General features: G+C 36.7%; 1 protein-coding gene across 5 annotated transcripts in view; it reads right to left on the minus strand.

The window, feature by feature from the left end:
- LOC107597792 (disabled homolog 1-like) overlaps window positions 1–14544 on the minus strand; it is a 171127-nt gene that overhangs the window by 57798 nt on the left and 98785 nt on the right. For all 5 annotated transcript variants that reach the window (XM_016288976.1, XM_016288974.1, XM_016288972.1 and 2 more), the window contains exon 3: window positions 103–242. In XM_016288976.1, coding sequence (XP_016144462.1) covers window positions 103–242 — 140 coding nt within the window. The remainder of the gene's footprint in view (window positions 1–102; window positions 243–14544) is intronic.

Here is a 14544-nt window from a genome sequence, read left to right on the forward strand (position 1 = left end):
TATATATATATATATATATAAAACATACAGTACATAAAACATATTGTAACATATAGTAAGCAACCACTATACCACTAACCACTATGCCACAATACCACACACCTTGAGATTCATCATTGAGTCCTGACAGAGTTTGTCTCCTCTTGCGGCAGTGACCTCATCTATCCCAATGAGCTTGGCCTTGTAGCGAAGGCCATCCCCCTTAAAACGCTTTATCAGAGCTGCTTCACTGCGGTCCTGCCCTGGAGAAAGAAAAAAAGAGAAGATAAATGAAGCATACAATCATTTGATGTATTTTTGCATACATCACATCCTCATATTTCAAACACTGTGTTCTGTTTGAGCAGTTAGATCTTTAATCTCAGTCTAGTTGTTGAGGTCCAGCTGGAGTTTTGTCTGCATGATGGTGTGGGAGGAACCACTTGATCTTTCTAAGCCAAGATTGGCTGATAGACATACACTTTGATGTGAGATCTCAAAACAAATTCAGCTTTCATCCCTCCTATCGCCTCACACCAGACCAGGATAAAGCATTGTTACTTAGAAACCAGCCTTTCCCCATCATGCCTCAGGCCTGGCATACCTGTAATTACAGCCACACACATGCAGCAGTCTTGACCTTCATTCTGAGCTGTGAATATGGTGCCAAACGTAGGGCATCTGGTGGGTTAGGGAGAGTGCTCAGAACTCTGGGTTGATATTAAACCCCCTGGCTTTGAGCAAATCCACAGGCCCTATAACTGGATAACTGGACTGGCCAATCGATGAGCCTCCAAGGATGTACAGTAGACCAATTAACTGGCTCATGCTCAGTGAAGCAAAGACAAACAGACCCAATTATGTCTGAGCCTGCAGTTTGATCAGTGGAAAAAGGCAAATAGACACTTACCAGGACACACTTAAACTTACTTGGGCTTAATTTATAGCATATACAAGAGGAAGGGTGAAAGGGGAATATATGCTGGCAGACCTTTCTGACAGCAAACCCAACATTCGGTCAACCCACCAACCTCCATATCCACCCCCCTTTGTATGTCTGTCTCCCTTTACTAGCTTGACATTTCTCTTTCTTGCACTTTCTGTCACTCTTAGCTCTTGTATTGTTGTGGTATCAGTAGTATCTTATGTTGACCTTGTTTCTACATACCCCTCCATGTTCTACATTGTTGCAGCTCAATGGTTGCACTCTCCTCTGAGAAGAAGGGGTCAAGAATTAAACTCACGCAAGCAGGGGACACACCAGTGTTGGGGAAGCTACTTTGAAACTGTAGCTTGTAAAGCTTCAAGCTAGACATAATTTAAAGGATCTCAGTTCGCATGTCAGCATTTAATAAATCTTAATAAAACTGACTGAGTGAATGACTGACAACAGAGGCTGTGGTTTTCAGCATTCAGTGTTATAATGGTGCCGTGACCCGGATGGGAGTGAGGTTTGGGGGTGGGGGGAGTGTAATGGAGGCCAGATGAGTCCTTTGCAGGAAAACCTTACTCTCGGGAACTCAAGAGGCACACTAGAAAATGACGCTGTGGACTTTAGCATCCTTGTTAGCGCACCCGCCTCCAATACCCCTTGGAGCAGAGAGAGTAGGACCAGTTACATTGGTGCCGTGACCCGGGTGGGGGAAAGGTTTAGGTGGGTGAGTGTCACAGAGGCCAGATAGGACCTGTGCAGGTAAACCTTACCCTCACAGTCTCAGGAAAGGCACACAAGAAACTGACGCTCTGGTCTTTTGCGTCCTTGTTAGCGCACCTGCCTCCCAAGCCAGATGATGCTGGTTTGAAGCCTGTTTGGAGTGGCATTGTAGCAAAGTAGAGACATTTGTGATTCTAAATGACAATTCTGGCCAAAACCTGAGGTAATTTACTCAAGACAAGCATATGGAGAGACACTCAACACTTTGTGTGTACAGCAAACCAAATATGCACACACAGTATGAGATGCCCTGTATCGCTCCAATGAAATCCACTCACAATCTGTGGTATATTACGGGCTGTCCTGCTAGTCACCAAGCAACTGCACAATCATTAATCTATAGGATTGCTGAGGAAAATTGTTCTGGGCTTCTAGTGCAAAATATATCAATAACACTGACACAATGTGACATGCTAAAGTAAGAGATGAGCCATAATTAATAGCAGTCTACATTCTTCACATGCATAACAGCTGACAAAGAGGAGCATGTGATTCGTGAAAGATGATGAATTAACAACTTCTCGAAGGTCACCGCACACATGATGGAAGGAACTCGCTCATCTTTTTTCATTTAATGAATGGCCTCCAAAGTTGTTCTGAACACCACTGACTTTCATTATATGGATAAAAACAGCTGAAACATTCTTCAAAAATACTGTCTTTTGTGTTCTACAAAATAAAGAATGTTATATGGCTTAGGAATAACATGAAGGTGAAAAACGGGTTTCATTTTTAAGTGAAATAGTACTTTAGCCCATGCTCTGACTACAACTCTGACAGTTTGTGGAGAGCTCTGGAAAGCTGATAACTTTCAGCTGTCCCTCAGTGGCAGAAATGGGGAGGATAAACACTAATTTATTTCCCCCTGTTCAGACCGCTACACCTGCAGTGCCGCTTATTACTACTGCCTGCTTCAGGGACTGAACTTTAGTGGTAAATAACTGATCGTATGAGTGTGTGGGTGGCTATATCTGTGTCAGAAGGCTGCCAACTATACTGTCCAAGTAGAGATGTCTTGAAATGAGCTCCAGCTCTCTAACCTGCAGGACTCCAAAGTCCTCATTCAGGCTGAGGATAGCTTGGGGGTTCTTGGAGAGAAGTGTGGATATCACCCACTCCCACGGCTCTTCAAAATGAGGGAACTCTGGCAGCCAGCTACAGTGAGCTGTTGACATTAGGTCTAATTGAAGGAGGGCACAGGAGCTTGAACTGCTATGTGCAGTTGCAACTGTAATCGCCGCAACTAGGAATCCCAGAAACCAGAGTCCGCACAATTTTAAAGAGAAACATTTCTGCAAATTCATCAAATTGGGAAAGAAACATCTAAGATTAGAAATAAAAGTTTGAAACTGAACATAGATGGCAATTTTATAACTGCAAAATGATAATATTTCTGAAAATGTCTCCAAAATATTAACTATCATACTAGTTGTTGTGAAGTTGTTTTATAAATAAAGTGAGAGATTGAAAAACGGCACACAATGTCTTAATTAAAAGTTATCTTTACGTACAAAGATCATTGTAATTCCATGGTACAAAAAGGTTACCATTTACCATGGTATTTACAAGCTACTCAAAGGTACTTCAAAGAATACCATGGTATTATCATGAAACCATGAACATAGTCTTACGATGTAAATGTACGTTCAAAAAAATTATTATTATTATTATTGAAGATGCTATATTACTACTACTACTACTAATAATAATAGTAATAACTATAATTAATTTATCACTGTAATTATTATTATTAATTTATTTATTTAGTATTTAATATTAATTTTATAAGTTTGTAGAAGTTAGTAAAATAAGTTTATTTAATATTAATATAATACTATTAGTAGCAGTAGTATTTAATTAATTAAATAATAATTTATTATTATTATTATATTCAAATTAGATAATAATAATAATAATAATAATATATCATTAATGTAGAATAAATTGTAAATACAATAATATATAGTATTTATAATGCTGAATATTATTGAATACAACATTTAATATTCAACATATTTAATTAATGCAGAATATATACGAAATTGTAAATACAATAATATATAGTATTTACTAAATTTATATATAGAATGATAAATATTTATTCATTTATTTTGTCATAACATTTTCACTTTCATGTACGGCAGTGTGGTCTGGTAAAATCTGAGAAATGTATGTGGAAAACTAAATTATTCAAAATTTAGAGAAGTACTGTCATCATCTCCTCTGTGCCATGAAAATACATTAGTTTTGTATGGTAACTGTAACAGGCATAATTATTTGCAATTACACAAATGTCAAAATGAAGTAAGCCTGGCACGGTTTGCATTCACAATCTGCATTACAATCGAACCACGTTCTCCAAGTATCCAATTCCTTGACATGTCACAGATTTATTTTCACAGGGAACACAAAGTAGTCCTTATATTGTTTTGTTTATTATGTTAACGTTAATGCAACATAATGTTAATAGTAATGCAAATATAACTGATTTTAAATTGATTTTTTCAATATGCGGTTTTGTCATGGTTTCTTATGGTTTAGGCAAAAGGGTGAGTTGATTAAGACTAGGTTATTCACTTCATATGCTTTAGACATGTAAAACATCCATGTTTCACATCATTATTTGATGCTTTAATATTAGTATACGTGACATCGTTGCATAATTACATAAACTGTTGAATCGGTTATTTGAATCAGTTCACTGAAATGAACTGTATGACAGAGCAAGTTCCCGGAAAAGAATCAGACTTGTCATCACTAGCAGAACTGCAAAATACTGTTTTCAAACAGGTTTCCTGAATACTCCCCTCATCTGCTATTGGCCAGATAAATCTGCCCCTAAACTCATGCGACAGGTTGAGTCCTTTTTGGCGGGAAATCAATCTACAAAAATGTAAAAAACAAAGAAAATTCTATGTACATTATTATCTCGTTTTCCTTCTCCGCAACGAAACTGCAAACGTTTTAGATATACGAATTATACAAATCATTTGTCATGTCAATAAAGCACACTAAACCTTAAGGTGATAGTATAAATGAGATATTGCTGTGAGCCTGAAGGAATTAAACAACAATTATGCAAGCTGTGCTAGATACTGAGCTTTATATACGTCATTTCAAAGCCCCCATCCCTCACACACATTCACAGTTCAGTGTTCAGCCGAGAGAAGGCAAATTCCCACTGAGTGTTTAATGTAACTTCCCTGTTTGGGATCAAGTTCATATGCTTCAATTGGCTTCTCTGTCTCAGGCAAAATTCAATTGAGAAGTGTGAGTGAGTTAAACATTCATCCTTCAGTAATTAAAACCCTGCTGTCACCATAACCCTGTCCCTGTACACACACACACACACACACACACACTTTATATTTGCAGTCAACATGAACTACTATTTGCAACACATTCTACTTGCTAATTTAATGTATTTGTATTTTGGATTTTATTTAGGATATCTAATAAAATACATTTGTGACAGGACTTGATTTTATCCTCAAATATTAATTGGATGGTGAAAAGTGGTTGTTAGAGTGCATACTAGCATGACTAAATAGCTATTTGGCAACAAAAGAATCAAACGGTAATGTACACATAAGCATTTCTCTGTGTGTCTGTTCATGGAGTTGACTAAGACACATGAGTAACAGGTGATTTGTCAATGACTGTGGAAACCCTGAGGCATCGCCTGTGGCAGTCATGACCATTGTGCTACAACAATGCCCTGTTTTTCTATGTACATTATTATCTCGTTTTCCTTCTCCGCAACGAAACTGCAAACGTTTTAGATATACGAATTATACAAATCATTTGTCATGTCAATAAAGCACACTAAACCTTAAGGTGATAGTATAAATGAGATATTGCTGTGAGCCTGAAGGAATTAAACAACAATTATGCAAGCTGTGCTAGATACTGAGCTTTATATACGTCATTTCAAAGCCCCCATCCCTCACACACATTCACAGTTCAGTGTTCAGCCGAGAGAAGGCAAATTCCCACTGAGTGTTTAATGTAACTTCCCTGTTTGGGATCAAGTTCATATGCTTCAATTGGCTTCTCTGTCTCAGGCAAAATTCAATTGAGAAGTGTGAGTGAGTTAAACATTCATCCTTCAGTAATTAAAACCCTGCTGTCACCATAACCCTGTCCCTGTACACACACACACACACACACACACACTTTATATTTGCAGTCAACATGAACTACTATTTGCAACACATTCTACTTGCTAATTTAATGTATTTGTATTTTGGATTTTATTTAGGATATCTAATAAAATACATTTGTGACAGGACTTGATTTTATCCTCAAATATTAATTGGATGGTGAAAAGTGGTTGTTAGAGTGCATACCAGCATGACTAAATAGCTATTTGGCAACAAAAGAATCAAACGGTAATGTACACATAAGCATTTCTCTGTGTGTCTGTTCATGGAGTTGACTAAGACACACGAGTAACAGGTGATTTGTCAATGACTGTGGAAACCCTGAGGCATCGCCTGTGGCAGTCATGACCCTTGTGCTCCCACAATGCCCTGTTTTTCTGTTCCCTCCAAATCCCCTTTACCTCCCTCCCTGCTGTCACTTTCAATTGAAGCAGTCATTCAATAAGACGCCGTGCCCTATACTTTAGTCTCTCAGGCTACCTGATCCTGCTGTTCCTCCTACAGATCCCTGGTAGCTCACGTACATCACAGAGACGTCTATTTGCCGTCTGCATTTACATCTGCAAGACATATTTTTTAGAGTGCTTGCTCATCTGCAATATGTCTACAGGACGTTTCCAATCAGATGTCAAATATACAGTTTAGAAAATGTCTTTAAAGGGGTGGTTCACTGTTTTTTTTTCTAGGTTTGATTGTATTTATGGGGTGCAGTCTAACATGTTTTAATGCTTCATTTAAAAAAAAAAAAACGCATTCTTTTTCACATAATTTACACTTATTCCACACTGCTCTGTCCCTTCTCTGAGAAACGCGCTGATTATTTCCTGTTTTTATGAAGCCCCGCCCTCAGAAATAGGCGATGAGCTCTGATTGGTTAGCTAGCCCAGTGTGTTGTGATTGGCTAAACCGCCTCCTCACCTCAGCGGCATGTGCTCCGATTGTATTGTAAACAATGGCATCGTTAATATCGCTTATCAGTTTGAGCCCAATTGAGAAGCAGAGAATATTATTGAAGAGGATCGTGCAGAACCTGTGCAAGCACACCTTTTAATGGTAGGCCTATGTTTTTTGTTTGTTGTTGTCTCATGCTTTTAGATATGCTGTTATTTGTAAATGCTACTGCTTATGTTAGCTTTTAATATAGGGTTTGGGATAAACATTGATTTTGAAACTTGTGAATCCATTAGAATCGTTAGAAGACAGAATCGCGATTCATATATGAATAGATTTTTACGTGCACCTCTAGTGTTCTCTTCCTCTTCTCTAAAGCAGCGCAGCATGGCCTCGCCCCCTTTGCTGCCTTTTCCCGGGGGCGGGGTTTATCTGGGTTTGTTACGTCACAAACCCGGGAAGTAACTTGTTGTAGTCCCTACCAGCCATTTTTGTAGGCATTAAACGGCCAGAATTTTAAAAGACGATATCTCCGTTTGCATTGAACTTTCAGCTTCGTAACTTTTCAAATATTGTTTATGCTCTAACAGCAACATTATACACTAACTAACGTTAAAAAAGTGAAATCGCAATCAACCACCCCTTTAAGATGCTTATGATTTAGAATGTGGCCACGTACACACTGCAAGTTTCAGGAGTGACAACCGCATTTAAATTCTGAAACTCCTGAAACTGCCATGAATGGCAGCGGGGTAACCATAGCAACGTTGTGGCGTCTCGGAGAGAATGGAGACCCGCAGATTGGCTAGTTTTGTGTTTGCTGCTGTTGACAAAACAAACATTAGACTGCAAAGACATGCGAAAATCAGCAAAACGTTATTAAATCGCCGTCATCGGGATAGTTTTGTTCGTAATCTATTTTTGTTCTTTAAACTGTTGTTAATGAACAGCCTACACTCTCTTGACCGCAACTGCTCAGTCCACAACACCCCTCTCTCCACCATGCTGTCAGATCTGAGGTAAACACTTAACGCCTGACAATACACGCACATTGGCGTGCTTCTCGTGACATCATCATTAACAGCTAGTTGTTCAGTCCGGTTCAGTACACACTGCACAGAATTTCTGTAAATGCGGTTGTCACTACCTGTATTTTTCGGAAGTTAATGCGGTTGACGAATGCAGTTGTCACTCCCATATTTTAGTGAATTATGTGTGTACAGAACGCTATTAAGCAGTAAAAGGTGAACTGACACCCGAATTTAGCTGTAGTGTGTACATGGCAAGTATGTAGAACTGACATCTTAAAGACGTCTATCAGATGTTTGTACACAGCAGATGCTTTCCAGATGAAGAGATCTTTAACAGACATCTTGCAGACGTACGTGTGCTATCTGGGATGACTCTCCTCTGAAATGTGAGTATAGCTATTTTAAATCTTGATTTACTCTCACGAACTGTGTGTAGATGAAATCTGATTACCAAACTGATATTGAATTTATGAAATGGCTTGTCATTTTCCTGCTTGTTAAATATTTCAGAATAGTTTAATAAACTGCTCGTTGTAACAGCTTAATACCTTGGTTAACATAGCTTTGTGGACTCATACAAAATCTGTGCACTTACATATTGTGTATAAAAGTCAATGACAAATAAGAGTGTCATAGATAAAAATAAGGAAACATTTTCTTTATACCTTTTCTTTATACATATAAGTACAAATCCTTGTTTTTTTTTTAAGTTGTTAAACATTTTCAAGGTAAGAAGTACTGTATACAAATACAATGAATAATTTAGAAATATAATGAAATGTTTTGTGGGTTACTTCTGGCAGAAAAAAAGTGTCAGAAAATGGTAATACCATGTTTTCCAGTTTAAAAATGTACAATTTATACAAAAAAAATTAATAAATATATATATATATATATATATATATATAGGGTAAATATCTTTAAATAATCATAATATTCATATAATCATAAAGCATCAAAAATTGCATTTGCTGTTGTTGTTGCGATTTATAAGCCGGAGGGATGAAACAAAGAGTGAAATCCTTGATGCACCTTGTCTGGTTATGTTTTTAATTCTAGAGTAAAACTAATATATGACACAGCACTGAATGAGAAAAATCAAGTTTACATCTGTTTATCTCTATATTCTTGTTTGGTCTCTGAAATATGTTATGATGTTATGTTTTATACAAAGTATATATATATATATATATATATATATATATATATATATATATATATATACAATATAAAATTATTTGGTTGTGTGTGTATGTTTTTCATTAAATCAATAGATCTATTATTATTATTATTAGTTGTTATATAATGAACAATATTCAATACTGTATAAAATAAACTTTTATTATACATATTATATATTCTGGGTATTTATTAAGTCACGTAAATGCATATGTATGAATTACAATATTTTTGTATTGTTTTGTAAATTATTAGATCTGGAGAAAAAAAAAAGTGCCATTTTATTGACCCATAAGAGAGTTATAACATTTCATTATTGCTATTTTGGAGAGATTTCCCATTTTTCAATATGTAATATGTGCAATTTGCAAAATACATGCATTATATTCATGAATATATATATGCACAGAATTCCACAGGCGATCCATGGCCATGCCATTGGAGGCTGCTACTTTTTTTTTTAAATCCTCTTGACTTACAAAGAAAGCAGTATGCTTTTACTGGTACTGTAGCAGCACTCGTCTGTTATTTTAGAAAAATTGGACACTCTGTACCCAAGACCATGTATCAATTTCTCTAAACAAAATGGCTCCATGGTTGAGTTACAGGGCCTATAACTCAGCACTAAACACCCTCCCACCGGTACGCCTCTCTCTCCCAGTACTCATCATATACTATATGAAACACTGAACCACAGGAAAATAAAAAGCTACTTTATCACAGCAAAACAATAACATCAGGTAAACACAGTGAGAGCCGAGTGGCAATAATGCTGTCACAATAAAGCAATAAATCTAGAATATTCCTTCCCTCTTCTTCTCCTCTATTCTGGCTTCAAATGCACACTGGGATACAAGATGATTGCCAATGTGCAGTGAAGGGAAATAGTCTGCTGCTTTGGAAGGGCTATTTGAGTGAGACTGGAACGAGCTGAGACTGTAAGTACGTCCGGGTCCTGTCTTGAAGGAAAAGCACATTTTAATAACAGCCAACAAGGCCTGAGGGAGACGCAGCACATATAGCAGGAAGATTAGATGTGCCTCAACACAACCAGCCCCTTCATTCAATTGTCTGCCATATCTGAGAAAAAGGCTAATTTATCAGATGGAAAATGCTGCTGTGCATGTTTTACTCACACACAGAAAGGAACAGAGAGTGAAAGAATTCCATCTTCATCTTTCACATTTGATTTGTTAAGCCTAGCAGTGCTAGCACAAATAAAGCCTTGTTTTTACAGTATAAACATTAGGGCACACTTTTATTAGTATAAACTAGTAATTTGAGGAAAATGTGCTTTTGCATTTGTAGAGTGCAATTTCATTTTCTGATTCTAAACTTTTGTTTACATGAGTCTGGCAAACTTGGCCTATTTCAAATTTTGCAGATTAGCTCTAATGCTCCTGTTCAGCTAGCAATTCATATTTAGCCAAGCACAATCTTTTCTACTAAATCTAGCTATTTTAGCATTTCTAGCCAAATAAGAGTACCCAGCCATTATTAAAACAAAATGACTGGCCTGACCACAATACAAAGAACAACTGAAGTCTCAAATACTATTGAAAGTGGATTCAGTTCACTTTAAAGGGCTTCCATTCACATTAATGTTAATGTAAAACATTCACATAGCCTACTAGTATTGTCACGGTACCAAAATGTCAGTATTCGGTACCAATACCAGTGAAAATCCACAGTTCTCTGTACCAACTTCGGTACCAAAGCAAAACACAAAAACATGCTAATTAAACATTTTGACTACTTTCATTTAATCCAAAATGTGTACATATTTAATTTTAAAGGGCTTTTGAAAACCTAGAGCTATTCAGCCAAGAATAACAACTAAGTTAGCTAAAACAAATTAAAAAAGCCCAGAACTTCTGACTGATATGACACAAACAATGTTAACCATTTGTACATTCTCTAACACACATATTTTAGATTCACAATTCATTTAAAAGCCTCTGGTGTGTAAAAATAGTAAATATCATCATGTCCTCCTGTGTTTTTTTTACCATTATAAAAGTTATATGAGCATTAAATAGTTAATAAAGAAACTTCATTCATATGCTCATTATATTAGCATTAGCCACGCTTATGCTAACGATTAACTACTCTAATAACAGCGTTCATTTCAATCCGACATTCAAATTAACATATTGAATAATATGCAGTGTTTCCCCCAGAACGTGCACTCTATTTGTGGTGGCATATATATGCGAATTCATTTTCTGCAAGCAGGAGGCGCTTGTAGAGCGCGATAAATCAGGTTTCCCCGGTAAGGCTGTACACAAAGCAGTGCTCAGCTCACAAACACTGCTCAGGCATTACAGGTAAGATGAAATGAAAATGACATCCATCATTTTCTGAAGACAGTCGTTTCCTTCAGAAATACAGTGATATAAAAACACCCACACCAGGTTTAGACTTTGACACGTGCAGTGCTCATGTTTATTCAGCGAAGTCAAAGCCTTTTGGAAAATCTATTTGTGGCTGTGAGTTTTGATATTGTGGCGGGCCGCCTCAAATAAATCAATGTATGGGAAACACAAATATTAAAAATTGAAATTAAACTTACCTGCTTGAACTCTTTCATTTGATCTGGGCGTCTTTAAAGTGTTTTGTTAGCTTGGTGTGTTTCCTCGTTTTGATGTCGCCACGTGCTTTTATGAAGAGAGTGCATCTGCGCACCTTTCTGATAGCGCATCAAGAACCGGGTTGACCGGGTACCGTAAAAACCTGGTACCGTAACATTTTCATTTTTTTTGTACCGACTTGGTACCAAAGTACCGGGTCTTTTGACAACACTATAGCCTACTGTATAATCCAAAATTGTTAGCATCATTCTGGCCATGCAGAGACCTGCTAGTCTATTACTTGACTGCCTTTGTGATTAAGTACTACTGAAAACTTTCACAATCTGCTTTAAAATTTCAGTGACAACTGTTTTTATTTCTGTTTTATATTCTTTTTGTTCTAGGAAAACTGTTTCCTCCTTTTGATTTCGCCACCGCCACGTGCTTTTATGAAGAGAGTGCATCTGCGCACCTTTCTGATAGCGCATCAAGAACCGGGTTGACCGGGTACCGTAAAAACCTGGTACCGTAACATTTTCATTTTTTTTGTACCGACTTGGTACCAAAGTACCGGGTCTTTTGACAACACTATAGCCTACTGTATAATCCAAAATTGTTAGCATCATTCTGGCCATGCAGAGACCTGCTAGTCTATTACTTGACTGCCTTTGTGATTAAGTACTACTGAAAACTTTCACAATCTGCTTTAAAATTTCAGTGACAACTGTTTTTATTTCTGTTTTATATTCTTTTTGTTCTAGGAAAAGTTCTCCGTTACCACAGGTGAAAGCACAACATGGTTCTACATCATTAGCCAACGACTTACACAAACACACACAGAAAATCAGACCAAAATGTCTTTTTCCATATTATAAAATCTCATTCCAGTTTAGAGAACACAGCCGCATACTGTGGGTTGAGAAACACCTGCAGCGGGTTGTTTGGGCAATAACATGTTTTGTCTAGTCATTGCTAGTATATGTATCGCTAAGCTAAAATCTTTAATAGCATGTTGTCAGACAGGCCTGTCACCATTACATGGGGATCAATTCTGCTCTAAATGTGAAGTGGAGCCTCTCTTCTCAGCTGAGGAACTTCTCTCCATCTCTCTGATTATTTACTGAATCTGAATTTGAATTTAACATAGCATTGGACCCACTTTAACTTGCACCTTTCTCTGTTCAGTCTAGACAGTTTTATTCATGCATCAGACAAATGAAGTCAGGAATCATTTATAGTTTCAACAAGATCAATAGAAAAGCCAGTTTTGAAAAAAGAAATCACTCAGTGAGATGCAAGGATGCTCAATATACTAAGCTGTCTCTATTAAAGTCAACATGAATATTGTTTACCAACCATTTTATGTCCATAATATGACAAATGTCAGTGTGAAAAAGGATATTTCACCTCCCACAAATGTTTGACAGGGCTTGATTTGATTGTAATTGACTGGATTGTGAACTGAATCAAAACTGAACTGCATAATGACACTGTTGTCTTTTAGAGCTGACGATACTAGTCTGTATTTGCAGTACACGAGCCGCGGTTCAGCTGCTCCCGCTATGCATACGCACAGCTTCTGTGCTGCCTCTGCTCTGCTTATGCATCCAGTGTGAAACCAGCGTTACAGGAATATTCAAATGTGTCTCATATTTGAAGAAGTTTGCATCTTTAATTCTGTTATTTTCTTGTTTATTACTGTGAATCTTTTTTAAAACAATCTGTATTGTATAAAGCTATAGCAAAATAAAGGTGAAATGGTTTGAAAAAAATAAAAGAGTAATTTATTTATTTATTTATTTTAGTTGAATGTTGAATTGTGCAGTATATGACCAAACATGTTATTTGTTGTGAAAAAAATTATAATATTAACTATATTTACTTCAGTTCAAATATTTCAAAAATCTAATTTTTTCCTATAATTACAAAAAAACATGTAACTGTTGTCCTTGGTTATTTTCATGGCTTTTTTAATTTTTAATTTTAATATTTTATGGTGAGCATAAATCTTTTAGTGAATGATTTAAAACGAATGCTGTTTCATGTTGCCTTACCATCTGAGAACCAAGTCACCGGGGGGCAGTGCTGCAGTAATGTCTGCTGATGCAGAGATCTCCTGTCCTGCCATCGTGACCTCCTGACTATCAGCGTGGTGCAGGTCTAACCTGAGGCTGAGCTGAGGTCATTTAGTCCTGACAGACTACACATGGCAAATTAGTGTGTTTAAGCACTGAAGGGCTTACGAGGAGGCACTTTCCCAGCGTCAAGGTCAGTCTGTAGAGTTACCAGAGAAGTGCCGTTAAAAAGTTTTGCTGTCTGTCAGAGAAAGTCCAAAAGGGGAGATGAGACTATATTGATGCAAGGAATTAAAGTTTGACCAGAGAAATCATAAGCACATTACAGACAGACATGAAGACAGAAAATGTACGCCTCAACAGGAGACAAATGCAACTAAAAGATGCCTTCAGAGTGTGTGTATTTGTATGTGTAGGCCTGTGTGTATATATACACATGCTGTGTTTAATGTATGCTTCAGTGGGAGTGTGTCTTCTGAGTCAAGTTCCACAGGGAATAGGGGATTCGTAAAGATGCAGCCTTGGGTGGTTTGTGGGGAAACTTTTAGGAACGTTCTACAACTTCATTTGCATATCTTGTCCTTGTTCGTCACTTTGAAAAACATTTTGTCAGACACACAAGCTGCAGCACCTGCAGGAACTAACTGTGACTCAGGGAGTTAAAAAATAAATAAATTCAACGCATATTTCACACAGCTAGAAATTCACAAGGCAAAGTAACCAGACAAAAAGAAAAAAAAAATATAAAGAAATAAACTTAAAAAAATAAACTAAATTAATAAAAATAAATATAAAATGCAAAAATAAAAACTTCAAGAAACCCACATATTTCAGACTAGAAATCAACAAGCTAAAGTAACCAGACAAAACACAATATATATATATATATATATATATATATATATATATATATATACACAGAACAAAAATATATATAAAACA

This window comes from Sinocyclocheilus grahami, unplaced genomic scaffold, assembly GCF_001515645.1.
Source record: "Sinocyclocheilus grahami isolate Dianchi unplaced genomic scaffold, SAMN03320097.WGS_v1.1 scaffold237.1, whole genome shotgun sequence".
NCBI classification, from domain to species: Eukaryota; Metazoa; Chordata; class Actinopteri; order Cypriniformes; family Cyprinidae; genus Sinocyclocheilus; species Sinocyclocheilus grahami.